General features: G+C 39.4%; 1 protein-coding gene across 1 annotated transcript; it reads right to left on the bottom strand.

The window, feature by feature from the left end:
- Positions 1-11,411: 11,411 nt before the first annotated feature.
- On the bottom strand, positions 11,412-14,087 carry LOC144714458 (NAC domain-containing protein 2-like). Its single transcript, XM_078589208.1, has 3 exons — positions 13,879-14,087; positions 12,694-12,983; positions 11,412-11,848 (listed from the first exon to the last, which is right to left on the bottom strand). The coding sequence occupies exons 1-3, from the start codon at positions 14,039-14,041 to the stop codon at positions 11,525-11,527; spliced, it is 777 nt and encodes a 258-aa protein (XP_078445334.1). The 5' UTR covers positions 14,042-14,087; the 3' UTR covers positions 11,412-11,524.
- Between the last annotated feature and the right edge of the window lie 1,169 nt (positions 14,088-15,256).

Consider the following 15,256-nt stretch of genomic DNA (forward strand, 5'->3'; position numbering starts at 1 on the left):
TGGGTTTGAGCCTTTGATCATCCATTTCTCTCCAGTATAAATGAGAAAATTGGTACGCCAGCAGACTGATGAGCACAGGGCAAACTATTCTTTTCCCATTTACTAAAGAATACCGTCTGCGCGCCACATAAAGTAGCATATCATCTTAGACTTTGAACCCAAGAAAAAGGTTGATCACTGTTTCCGGGAAGTCTTCCTTATTTTGTTTAAAATAAATAAATAAATGAGAAAATTGACAAAACTTTGCTGGAGTTTTAACGTATTGCTATTTGAACACGCATATTATCTTTGCCCCTTAGTGTTAGAAAGTATCATTAACTCTGATTATGACATTGCCCAGAATAGTAACTTCCCCTGATGGCGAGTGTGTGATAATGATTTCCAATACCAGAATAGTAACCTCCTTGGTGGTTCATTACTGTGGTATTGGATCTTCAAAGCCAGACTTGCTTCTTAATTTACAGACGTGATATTGATCTGGCTGCCTTTATGTGGGGGAAATATCCACTGAAATCTGTCATTGTCCTACACATTCAGCTCTCCTTTTACCTAGGATTTCACATTAATCTGGAGTATCTGCGGCCTACTAGTCCAGGGGTGCAATACTTTTTTCTTCCACTTCCACATGAGTTTCTGATTTTTGAAATAATATAATCAATTTTTTCGTCCCATAGCCCACATCAAATGAATCCCTTGAGGTTCAGAAACTCGTGACTCACAAAAAAACTGCCATAAACCAGGTCAATGATATAACCAATGTGTATTTAATCACATATCTCTATAACTGGTTTTGATGTGGATTGGGACTCACATCTGTAAGACATTCCAAGGAATCGTCATATGGCACTTATGCAACATCTCAATCACCTATTTGCTCATGAAGAGCTATATAAATGCAGACATTTCCTGGACACTTAGTTGTTCTCAAGGATAGAAATGCAGACAAGACAAGAAAAATTAAAATGTTTTAAAATACCATCTTCATAACAAACAAATGAAAAAAGGTATCATGCATTTTTTTGCATTCTTCATATCGCATTCCGCTTAGTCTGCGAGTGAACTAAAAATGTCCAAGGTAGTGCACATACCATGGAATTCAGAAATGACAGATCATTAAAAATGAAGGCTTAAATGAAAGATTGACATAGTGAATGCAGATGGTTGACATTTTTACAAATAAAAGAAAGGGATAATATTTATTATATGATCCAAAATCTTAATAGTTTTATGACCGAGACTATGAAGACCACTTAAAATAATGGACCTCAAAGGGAGTGCACAATGTCCCCCCTAGACAGTGTCTACTTTGTTGAGCTCCATGATGATACTCCATGCACATGACAACAGCACTGACTACAAGAAAAACCCACTCTTGGCAGACAGAAACCAGCTGTTGGCACTCGAGGAATCCTCAGTGACCTGAAGAGGTACCAATATTGTATCTTTTTTGCTTTCTGTTATGAACATGGAGAGTGGGGTACGTGTGTAATTGGGATAGTTATGCTTGCCCCACGCCTATAAACTCTTACAAAACCTTCAACCATTGCATATGTAAAATCCCCTTTGGTTGGTTCCCAAGGCACAGCTGGATCAGCCTACAAGCTCAACCCTTGGGTTGATCGTACCTGACACCATGTTTTTGCCAATATAAAAAAATAATGGACCTCAGGAACCAAGTTCAAGATTCAGCAAAGCTGAATTTCTTCAGCTCAAAAAATATTTTAAAGTCAACAAGTCGACCGCTGACATCATTGGCTCAATTTCTATTGTCCATTCAGGTAACTTCCTCTACTATTCTTTTACTCATGCACAGTCTTGGACATCAAATGTATGGTTTCTTGACTTTGGAGTCACTAATCATGAGACTCCATCTATAAATATTTTTAAAACTCATGAACTCTACACTTGTAGTCAGAAAGTTGACACTAATGATGGTACTTACTAGATGTAGTAGACATTGTGGGCAAGGAGGTTGCACCTATAGGACTCATTATGTCAAAACTCCATTCTCCAAAATTATCTGTCAGTTTACTGTCTGTTCAACGTGTTGTGCAGGTTTTCTTCATATAAGTTTTTTTAGGGAATCGATTCCTTGATTTGTGACAAGGTTGCCGGCCAGAAGCATGGGTTAGCTAAGATCTCAAACGGACTTAACTACCTTCACTGGCCACAAGAAAAGAGGGTTGTGCATCTCCAAGTATCAACAACAGCAATGATTGGGCATCAACTTTTTGGCCTCTCCATCAACAATTAAGGCATCCATCATTTCTAAGAACCTGCTTCCAGATTTATGTACCCAATTGAATTTGGATACTTCTGTGTTTGGCATATGTCACTTGATGAAGCACAAACGTACTACTTATCATATTTTCTTAAATATATCAATACACACATTCAAGCTCATACACAGATGTTTCAGGTACAGCTTCTTTTTTTGACCTAAATGACTTATACTTATTTTTAGTCTTATGGACAATATGAGTCTCTTTTGCTGGATCCACCATTATCCAACAGAGCCGTGTATGATTGACTTCTAGTTTGATGCAACAATCAAGAGATTTTTCACTGATAATGGATGTGAATTTATACATTTTGACCCTACAAATCTCTTTAAGAACCAAAATCTAGGTCTCTGAACACTTCAACAAAGCGGAGTAGCTGAATTTGAAGATGAATTCATCATTCACTATTTTAGCTTCCAATAGTAACTTGAAAGAAGTTGTGATAACATGCAAATAAGCATGATAATTCATATTTATTTCATGCATTTTAGAGTATGATTAAGATAATTTTATGCATGTTGTCATGAAATTTATGTAATTTTCACCAAAAATACATATGTCCACTAAATAATTATTCTTACATTAAAGACAGTATATTTTGATATTTGTAATTATTTAAATGGATATTATATTTAAAAATAATTAATGTGGTGAAAATTTCATCCAAAAAGGAGTTGTATATAAAGAGATATTTAATTTTGATTTTAGAGAATTTTCTGGATTATATTTGATATTTTCCAAGTATTTTATTCTAGCCCACTAAGGAGGGTCGATGTGGAACAACTGGTGGCTCTCTTTTCTTGTGAAACAAGTCAACTTCCTGACCTACAAGGATGGATGATGTGGCATGCTCTGGTGGCTCCCTATTATGGTGGAACTACTCAAACAAATGAATGACTAGAAATGCTCAAAATTCAAATTGCCATAACTGTTGATCCCATGGGCAGTTTTGGCTGAAATTTTGTGGGGAGCTCCACCTCTTATTTCTCTTTCCATAACTCATGGCCGAGCCTATTAATAGATCCCCGAATTAGGCTCTTCTTGTACTTCATTTTGCCTTTCTCCATGTGGGAGACCTTGTGAAACAAAGGTGTATGAGTGCCAATTTAGGGTTTCTCCTCTTTCCAAAAGTGAGTTTATTCCCTCTCTTGATCTATCTTTGTGTCTATTGCAACACGCCAAGGCACTGGGTGCAATATATGGGTCCATGAAGAGAGATTAATGCTTGGGAGCATCACCAAAGAAAGAGGTAAGTTCTAAACTCTTAATTAGGATTTTTATTCCATTTCCCCCTTCTTTCTATCCATTCCACATTCTCATCTCACTTCACTATATATTATAAGTTATTAAACCCTATGATGAGGGATTAATAGCTTATACCACCCATTCCTAATTAGAGTTTTCATAGGAAACCCCTAATTACAGTTTCTTCATCATATCCATTCATTTCTCTCAGCCTATCCTTATTCCACGATTTTAATACCATCCTAATCTCTGTTTTAAGTTCATAATTCTGATGAGTAAGAATTAAGAATTTTTTTATATAAAATATTCAAATTAAACGATATATAAGATTAACTATCTCTTCTTTCACACTTTTACACCTAATCCACTTTGTCAACTGTTAATTTGCTTTAAAATCAATCTTAATCACTAAGCCTTCTCTGTGGTTTGACTCCTTACTCACCAATTTACATTAGTAATAAGTGAATTAGGGTTAATTATAAATTTTATTGTATAAGTTTGAAAGTTACACATCGACTAGGTTTACCACCTATGTTTTGACTTATCAAGCTGTTATATTCTCAGTCTACCCAATCAACTAATTCACCAAGGTAAAAACCTCTAGACACAGACATTGCCTCCTATCTTAATTCTTGGTTCCAATTTAACCTGGAATTCAGATTCTTTATTTGAGAATGTTACATCCATCTACAAAAATACGAAGCCAAGAAATTGTCTCCATGAGCCATTACTTGTGTAATTAGTATATATTCAAATTCTCAAAATATAGTAATTTCTATCACTTGTGTATAAGGTGTGCCCTTATTTCTAAAGATGTCATTTTGAATGAAAATAAATCCTATTTTGGCCAAGCTCTGTTAGAAGAAAATATCAGTTTCTGTATTTTGTCCAAGACCTTTCACCTGCTTATCTACATTTGAACCAACATAGAGAGGAACAGCTAAATCATTTTCCTGTGACTACTCATGAACCACCACTTCACGTGGATACTCATGCATTGTGTGATTCACGTGGATACACTATATCTGTTAATCATATGCCACCCTCCTTAGACGAGGGTATACCCCAACTTATTGTACAACCCTATATGTATCACTACACCTACAGCTTTGTATGAAGGACCAGCCTCTGCAACCAACATTCCTATGCCTATTTAAGAAGTACCCAGATCTTTCATACTACTTATCCATTCAGTGATATTCCCACGTATCAGAATTCAGAAAATTATTTTTAGATCTTAACAGGTCGTTATTTCCAACTCTGTACATGAAGCTATCATTCACCCTCAATGGTAAACTGTTGTGGAGGCTGAGATGGAACGTCTTCATTTTAATAAAACTTGGAAGTAACTTCCTGAATTGTTGGAAAATGTGCTATAGGTTGTCGATGGGTATCATTGTGAAATAAAAAGAACATTGTCAACTTCATGTGACACGGCACTACTAGTTGGTAAGGATATACCCAACATTATAGTAATGAATACAATGAAATATTTTCCCTGGTGGAAAAAATGAATACCACCCAAAATCTTATATCCTTGGTGGTGTCACAATTAGGAACTGACTCAGTATGAAATAAAAATGCATTATTTCTTGGTGATTTAAAGGAAATAGACTGACCAAAATCTTATATCTCTAAATTTTGTGCCTTAGACAAAGGCATATGTGAAAATATTTGGATTTGATTTCATCTCCACCAAATATAGCTGCCCCTGAACCAATTATGAATACATTTGTGATGGCTCGTGCAAATTATCATGACTCAATTTTGAAGAACCAAAAGGAAACCTGATTTGATTCCACACAAGGTTGTTTGATCATTATTTTTTTAAAAGGTTATGATTCTATTTCTGTTTTTTGTACCATAAATTACCTTTGAACCATTGGTCATGATCCCTAGAACCAAAAAAATTTAGTAATTTGATTTAAAGACCCTCTAATAGCAGGAATTCACTCTAGGAGATGTTTTCTATTAGCTAAAGGAGAAAAAAGTGCACAATGCATTTTCCACTATGGTGAGAGAATTTAATTAATAAAATGAGGTACCTAATCATGACAATTTGGATGAGGAACATGTTAATAAGTCTGACAGTTTTTCTCAAAATAGTGCGCGTGTGATGCTTATAATGAAGTCCATGAATACATGATCGAACTTCGTGAATTATGAAGAGATCGTAATACAGAGATCACTAGTCTTTAAGCATGTGTTCTAAACATTCCTATTCAAAGGATACGCGAGAAGGACATCGAAGTATCCGGATAGAATAGCACTATCTAGCCTCACTCATATGATGAGTATGGCCGGTCCTGTAGCCATTAGTGTGGAGACACTAACGATAGATAGTGGGTGCTCTTTAGTGGAAAGAGTTCACTGAATTGATTCAAAAAAATCCCTGAATGGTATCATACCGAACTTTTAATCAGGTTGATTAGCGTCATAGTTGTGTAAGTGATCCTTAGACCTGAGATACCAAAGACGCCTTGTGGATGGACGGTTTTACTTTGACAATGGCCAACGAGTCTCTAATCATGGGGTTCTAAACGGTCTTAGTTTGGGTACATCAAGAAGTTCATGAAGACGATTGAGTGGTCAAGATGGGATCGTCCCCCCTCAGTATAAGAGGTGACACCTCAAGGAAGACGAGGTGATGAAGTCCTTGGCCAAGGTAGTAAAATATCATAGAAGAGTTATCTAATGATTTCTGAATGCCTCAGTACTAACTTGAATGACCGATTAGGGTTTGACAGTTCACCATACCCTAAGTCGTCCAAGGAACATCAAGTGGATGAGGGATTATACATACACGGTAACCGATGATGAACACATTCCATGAGTGAGTCGATACACACTCCTTTGCATCTTCTAGAACACGAGGTGTAGCTTGGCACCCCACGTGTTGGAGACTCAATCTATCAATTGGGTTAAATCTATCTGACGTGAATTAATCTGTATGATGATGTAGTTAATTAATTTGGAAGGCCAATAAAGGTTATTGGGCCGTTAGAGTCGTTAACTAGATTGATACATGGGCCTAGAGGGTCACACGCAAATGGTCTTTTGGACATTGGAAGATATACTTAAGTTTTGGGGGTTTGTATGAAAAATACCCACTTATTATAAATAGGGGAAGGCCTTGAACAAAATTCACTCGGCCAGAATTGCTTCGGGGCCTTTCCCCTTCTCCCTTCTCCCCACAACCCCTCTCCATGCCCGATGTGATCGAGATGGCGTAACGATGACGGTGGAGGTAGAACGGGGCTCGTCAATGAGACGGAGGAGATTCGACATGCCGAGGATCACGTGGATACGTCTAGAGGCTGCACACATGAGCAGCTCGACTCATCTCACTCTGGGATCCAAGAAATCACGGATGCAATCCGTGGAAAGGTACTGTGTTTCATACTTTTATCGATGTCGTTCGATTCCCTTCAAGTCTTCCGCTGCATGTCGTTTTAATTTCTTCATCCAGATCTAGCCCTCTAGAACCCAACACTTTGGTCGTGAATCTCTCTTGATCGAGGCCCACTTTGACTGCAAAAACAACCGACTGGGTCCCCTGATCGAGACTTCACCTAACCAGGACTAGTTTTGGACGGGAACAACTTGACCGAGAGCCTCCCACCTGATCCACGGCGTTGAGGCGACAACCTTGCTCATGCGCGACCTTGCTCATGCGACGGGTCAACCGGTGGATCTGGGAATCCGACTGGCCTGTTCCACCAAACAGCTTGGACCTTCCCACTGTGTCTTGCGATGGAAGCCCCCCCACCCTCCCCCCCCCAACCCCCCCCCGGCATCATGCACGCCCAACTTCTTTTGTGAGTATCACACGAGGTCATGTGGGCCACAACGCCAATTGCCGCCCATAGTGACCTCCCTCTACTGCCAGTTGAGGGCTCAACTAGCCCCGAGTTAAAGCTCCATCTTTGTAGTGTCGTTCGACCGGCGCCCACTTGCCCGGAGCAGCAGATTCCATTGGCTGTGATCTGAGCCAGCTTGGCCCCACTGGCATGCTGCACTGCCGCTACCTCCTGCTCAGTCCTCCTCTCAACTATCCGTTCCAGCCCGAGGGCTGTCAAAACCAAGCTGGCTCCTTCTCCGGCACCTCCCATCTCCAACATCACCCGCTATTGCTCGGACGTATCGACACAGCAAGACTCCAGCACGCAGTAACCGACGATGTGTGTCGTCCTCCCGCTTGCCCGTTACATTTTCTTCTATAGTATATCTTTGATTTCCTCCATCGCTCACGGGTTAGATATAGGTTAGAGAGGAAGACTGAGCATAAACTACGAACATTTTGAGCATTTTACTGGTACGGGCCGAGCCCGCCCATCATGTGTGGGTCCCTACGGAGTGATTCCGTTCGCCGTCGTCGATGCCTTTGTCCCCTCCAATGAGGCTCGAGAGGCCACCGTCACCGTCATCCGGTGACCTCGTCGAAGCTCAGAGATCGGCACCTCCTGCGAGTCGGCACTTGCGCATATGACACGTTGGATGCTTCATGCATTGCATCGTAGTTACATCACCAATTAAGGTTGATTTTCCATCGGACGACGACACTGTCGACCTTCGATACCACTGTCTAGGTACCGAGCCATCATACTCAGTGCCAACGAGATGACGTCCTCGACGATGTCCGGCATCAAAATTTAAGTATTAATACTTTCATGAAACTAATTTCAAAGTATACAGCAATATTGAACTGGAGAGAATGAATAAGTTGTCATGTTGATATTTCTATGAAGGATATCATTATTCATGATGTATCTCGTGAACCAATGTGCGAAAGTTAAAAATTAGGCATCACATGAATTTGGTTTTCTTTTAAAAATAAATATTATGTTGAAAAAGAATTATAAGGGTTTTAAAAGCTTTAGGATTCAATATTCCCCAGTTAGTCTCTGGTCATACCCATTTATGAAAGATAATCTTTTTTTCACAAAATGGCATGATTATTTTTATCTGTATTTTTACATATGTTAATAACAACTTTTCCCTCAAATAAAAACTCAAAATCAGTCATTATAACTTCCCACATGTCAATCAAGCACCAAATGAGAAATGTGATCCTCACAATGATTCTTAAAACCTATATATTAATGTGGGTATCTCCCACTTTTTTCATCAAAGATTGAGAAAATAAACACACCCCTTTTCTGCCCAAAAGAGTTTGCAAGGAGAGAAAATGTTATTTTCTTAAAGGCGAGAGAGAGAGAGAGAGAGAATATTCAAATACCTCTAAATAAAATGCCACAATTTTTTAATACATGCAATGTAACAAATGAAAGGCTTATTCTACAATGGAGAAAGGAATAGATAGGTTGTAGCAAACTAGATCATTCTCAATAGATATTGATTGTTTTTTAATGATCTGAATGAAACCGTCCTTCTTGAGTTTCTTATACACTACTTGAGTTCTAACTTATTGAGAATAGATTTACCTGCTTCATGTAACTTATTGAAGACTTATTTAATATCATAATCTCGATAGAACATAACATTTTTAAGATTAAACTAATATGAAATAAATGATAGTTCATTGTGTTAACAAATTCAATACAAACTCAGTTGTCAGATTTTTTGGCAGAGCTTACATGAATAAAGATAAGAACGGTAATGATTGTTTTGGCAACACAGTAACTTTAGAAGAAGTTTACCTTCATTTCATGCAAATTAATAAATAGGTAAGAAACCAGATCCAGGACCTCAATATTCAACCTCAACACATGATACATGAGTCAATGTCAAGTTTAGTCTTTGCCAGTTTGCTGAGGTGGGAATTAACTACAGTTCTGATTTGATTGATCTCAGAAGATATAGCATCTTTAACCCATCCATCTATCCCTATCCCCGTCATCTAGTGGACATCAAATTTAACTGACCCAATCAACTTAGAACACGAATCAAACCAAACAGGGATAAGAACCCCTTGGTTCTTGGAATGATAGAATACCCGTCTCTTTGACGGTCTCAAATAGGTATCTTTTACTGTCACATCTTTCAACAGCCTAAATAGAAAACAGAAATGTGTTTGAAATTGTCATTAATTAAACGAAGGCTATTGGAATGGGCTAAGGTCTGCAGCCGACAATGACAAAATTCGTTCCTGTAATTATATTATATTTTCAATATGTTTTGTCTTCCAAATTTGGCGTGTCGAATCAGAAAACAAATATATAATTCTGAAAGTCGAGAAAAGAATAAAGAAAACCAAGTAGAAACGGACAACTACCACGTCCTCCTAAATGGTGACGTATCCGATTAGAAAACTAACTTCTCACTGGACAAAATAATGAATGGGGATCGCAACAAAAAGCTATATAAATACCGCGTCTTCATCACAAGAAAATAATTTAAAAAATTGTAGATGGGCGGGATTCTTTGAAACTGTCTGAGAAGGCCGTTGAAAATTTAAGATTGAGCTGACAAGTGACAACTAGACTTTCTATGTTATCATATTATGTAGGCCATTGAATTCAGTTCTTTTTACCAGTCCTTATAGCACAGGACACGTGCGACTGTGACCAGATCTTTAATGGCGTCACGCGATGGACTTGATATTGGAATCTACCGCACGTGATCTCAGACGGTCTTTCTCTGCATCTTCGTCTTGACCTTGACGTGGGATTTACACTTGCAGAAGAATTGTTGGAAGATAATAGTAAATCTGATACTGTCAAATAAATAGTCTTTGAAATAGTCATCGAGCTCTATTAAGATTTTTTCTTATGTTTGTATCTCTCTCCTCCCCTTTACGACGGTTAGATGGTTAAGGGATTGATGAATAGTGGAGCATTATAATCTATATTTTGAATCATTATAATCTGTCTTTTTCTTCATAAGATTGCAATAATCTCTCTCAACCTCAACCTCGGTTAAGATTGTAATAATCTTTTTGATAGTGGAGAACAGGGTCGAGCATGAATATTATCTCTTTTATGGTAATTTAAGATTTTCTTACATTTATATCTCTCCCTCCCCTTAACCAGATTAATGGGTTCATGAATAGTGGAGCCCAGATTCGATGTTTTTATATTAAAATCTCCCTTTTTCTTCATAAGATAGAAATAATCTCTCTACCTCTTAAGTTGGGTTTAGATTGTAATAATCTTTTTGATAGTGGAGAACAGCGCCGAGCATGAATACTATCTCTTTTGTAGTATTTTAGTGGTGTTAGGTAGAGGGTCGCGCATTGAATGTTCTTTCCTATTTATTGTTTCATAAATAGTCTTTCAAATTGTCATCAAGCTTTTTCAAAGATTTTCTTACGTGGGCACGTGCCCACTTAGTATCTCTCCGCTCCCCTTGACCTGGGTTAGATAGTTTGATGTTTAATGGGTCGATTAATAGTGGGGAACAGATTCAATAGTTTTATAATTTCTCTATTTTTTCATAATTTCTCCAATCTCTCTCTCATCCTTTTAACTTGGGTTTAGATTTTTAATAATCTTTTTGATAGCGGAGCACAGGGTCGAGCACGAATATTATCTATTTTATGATATTTTAATGGGTTTTGGTTAGAGGGTCAAGCACTGAATGTTTTCTATACTATTTGTCATGGTCATGCCCACGCATGCAAGACCCGGTAAAACTCTATTTCTATCTCACTCCCTCTAGCTTTCAACCTGGGTTTGATTTTAAATATCGTTTGCGCAGAGAATCGAGGATTAAATATTCTCTCTTTTTCTCATGGTTATGAATTAATGACGTCCCACAGCATCAACACACGGCGCACGAATCTCTCTCTCTGGATATCTCTTTCTCTCTCTTCTCCTTTGGCCTTGCGTCAAGCTTGTCTCTTTCGTTTGTAGGCATGCAAAGGAGAGGGAGAGGATAAGAGAGAGAAAGCTACCCGGCAGACCTTCTCTGCCACCAGCAGGCAGAAAATAAGAACAAAAACTTTGGCAGAAGATCATAATCCACAAGATTCATTCACATATTCACAGATGAAAAATTTCCAATCTACGTGCATTAAATACAGCGCTCTCCTCGGGTTATTGAAACCCGGGATGAGAATCGAGGAGAAGATTGTGGTCGAAATCGGACGGCGGAGGGTTGAGGAGGGAGAATATTCCGCCGCCATCGAACGGCTGATCGAGGTCGGATGGATTATCGTGGAGCAAACGAGTGAGGACGGAGAAATCTGCGTCGTTGAATAAGTCGCTTAGCGATGCGTTCTTCGGCAAGCGCACGCCGGAATGGCTGGCGAAATCAGCACCGCTTTCTTCTGAGACGGAGACTTCGTTTTCTCTCTCGGACGGCGATCCGGGCTGGTTATTTGACTTCTTGTAGATCCGGCACAATACCCAGTCGTCCAGCTGAGGTGTTCAAGAAAGGCCATTGTTGAAAACGACGACGATAATTTTAATCGCGGAGAAAAAGGAGATGATGATGATGGCCATGACTGCGACAAGAAAGATAAATAATTGCAAGAAACGTAAAGATGAAGAAGATGAATAATTATACCAAGAAAAAGACTAAAACGACGCATAAAGATGACGGAGATGATGATGAAACAGTGGTGATGATATACTATATTATAAGTAGTCATGATGACGAAGAAGAAACATAGCGATGAGTAGTAATATTATATAATGATGAACATGATAATAAGATGTTGATGATGATGATGATGAGGGAAAGGAAGAGGACGAACACGCAAGGAAGAATCACGAGCAGTATAATCAGTATGAATAATATGTAGTCATGACGATGATGAAGAAACATACAGATGAATAGTAAAATTAATATAATAATAATAAGATGTCGATGATGATGATGATGGTGATGATAATGATGGTAATGATGATGAGGGTAAAGGAGGAGGACGAACACGCACGGAAGAATCACGAGCCTTATAAAAAATAATAATAAGATTTAATCACCACGATGTTGAAGAAACATAGAGATGAATAGTAAAATTAATATAATGATAATAATAATAATAAGAAGAAGAAGATGCCGATAATGAGGATGTTGATGATGATGATGAGGGAAAGGAAGAGGACGAACACGCAAGGACGAATCACGAGCCATATAAAGAATAATAATAGTAAGATGTAGTCACGACGATGATGAAGAAACGTTGAGATGAATAGTAAAATTAATATAATGATAAGAATAATGATGATGACGATGAGGGGAAAGGAAGAGGAGGACGAACTCGCATAGAAGAATCACGAGCACGCTTGAGGGCGGGGTGCTTGTGATCATCTACAAGTCGGTACTCGTGCATGATCCAATCAGTCTTGATCCCCTTTGGAGGCCTGCCCTTGTAGAAAACGAGCGCCTTCTTCACGCCAATATTCTCCCTCTTGGCAACGATAGGCTTGTCCGTTCCCGTCGCCTTCCAATACCCAGAAGCCGCCGCCCTGTTCGGTCTCGCCCCGTTTGGATACTTCCTATCTCTCGGACTGAAGAAGTACCACTCCTTGTCACCAAACATGGCCTTCGCTGGCACCCCACAACAACCCACTTCAGACCCATTTCCAAAACTCTAATTTTCATCTTCTACAAATTAAGGACGACAGATAAACCTCGGAAAGAAGGGTTTTCCTTTTTTTTTTTTGGCAAAAGGGATGGATCCTATGGGTCGAACTTGTACAAGTCGACCCACTTACAGAAACCTGATATTTATCATCAACGACGAGGAGGACGATAGAGAAACCTAAGAGAGATGGGTTATTTTTATTTTTTCTTGCGAAGGGGATATATCCCACGGGTCGAACTTGTAAAAGTTGGCCCACTTCCAGAAACCTGATCTGAGAATCTTTGGAAAGATGGGTTTTTTTTCCTTTTTTGCCGAAGGGGATAGATCCCACGGGTCGAACTTGTTCAAGTCGACCCAATTCCAGAAATCTGATCTATCTCATCTGCGACGAAGAGGGCGCCAGAGAAACCTAGGAAAGATAGGTTATTTATATGTTTTTTTTTTGTGAACCGTATATATCCCATGGGTCGAACTTGTAAAGTCGACCCACTTCGAGAAACCTAAATCTTTATCATCTACGACGAAGAGGACAATAGAGAAACCTAGGAAAGATGGGTTTTCTTTATTTTTTCTGTGCTAACGGGATAGATGCCATGGGTCGACCCACTTCCAAAAGCCTGATCTTTATCATCTACGACGAAGAGGACGATGGAGAAACTAAGTAAAGACGCCATGTAATCGTCGACCCGCGTCCAAAAACTTGATCTTGATCATCTTCAACGAGAGAGAAAATTAAGGAAAGACGGGTTTCGCTTTGGCTAAACGGGTAGGCCGGTTCCAAAACCCTAATCTTTATGATCTATCACGAAGAGGCCGAAAGAGAAATTGAAGAAAGATGGGTTTTCTTTTTTTGCAAACCAGGTAGATCCCAGGGGTCGAACTTGTAGATGTCGACTTCGGCGATGATGGAAACAGGGCATGGGAGAGAGGTCGCCTGGTTCTTGAGATAGTGTTCTATGAGTTCTTCGTCTGTTGGGTGGAAGCGGAAGCCCGGAGGAAGCGCTGTCTCTGGATTCGCCATTGCTGATGATGATGATGATGAATTGCTGAATTGAAAGCTTACGATTCAAGGTCTGGCGATGGTTTTATGGGGGATCGCGTTTCGTCGTTTAGTCCATGGCGGGGCCGCTTGCCAAATGGCTATAGACGACAAGCCATGGAAGACGACAAGGACGAAGAGGATATCTTACACGTGGCGTTTCTAAGGCCAGGTAAAAGCGACGCGTGTCGAGAGGAGAGTGGAGGATTGGGTGACACGTCAGTGGAGAAAGACGTTGGAGGCTCTATCATTGGGGCTTGCTTTGCGGCGATTCTGCCATTCTTAAAAGAAACGGGGGCCCAGAAGATCGGGGCCGTTCGTTTGACGGTGTAATTAGTGCGTGTCATTGTTCTTGGCGGGGTGTAATTAGACGGCATCTTTAGAGGGATTAGTGGGAGAGCCGTCTTTATCGCAGTACCCAGAAGGGTTAGAGTCCAATTATGGCATTATCCAAATGACGGTGACGGTCGAGAGAGGCAAAAATGAACGCGTGTTATAGATGGAAGGGTAGATAGATATAGATCCCTTTACTTTAGTAACAGATATCTGGATCGATGTATGGATAAATAAGAGTTGTGATAGATTTAAAGATGGATACATAGATATACACATCAGATAAGAAAAAAGATGGATATATCCATAGATAAATAGGAGTGAATGGATAAATTGGTGAACAAATAGATAGAAAAATGGATACATACATACATATGGTTTCTTTTTTTGATATTTCAGTCTTATGTAGCGCCTGAGATTGACCTGTTAAAGTCGTCCTCTCTGCCAATTATTTCTCTGGATGAAAGCTACGAATGAGAGAGTAAGAAACAAATATAAAACTTGGAACCGATGGAGAGAGAAGAGATAATAATGGTGGGTTCCTTTCGTTCATGAACCTGGTTTGTTCCAGTTCAGTCACAGTCAACTGTGGCTGAGGAATACATAACTGTCAGACGACAAGTATGAGGGCGAACGAGAGGGTTGAGTTGTAGTATTTTAGGGCGAATAGAAAGAGACAAAAGCTTCTTCATGATTATCCCCAGTCCTCATGACCCCTCCCCCCACGCGCATCATGATTCGATTGAACGAGGAGAGTAGACAGACTCTCTCTCTCTCTCTCTCTCTCTCTCTCTCTCTCTATGAAGATGATACGTCCTTCTCTCTAGAAAGATGATCAAGATGAGAGAGGTAAATCTTACACGG

The sequence above is a fragment of the Wolffia australiana genome, chromosome 17, assembly GCF_029677425.1.
Source record: "Wolffia australiana isolate 7733 chromosome 17, ASM2967742v1".
NCBI lineage: Eukaryota > Viridiplantae > Streptophyta > Magnoliopsida > Alismatales > Araceae > Wolffia > Wolffia australiana.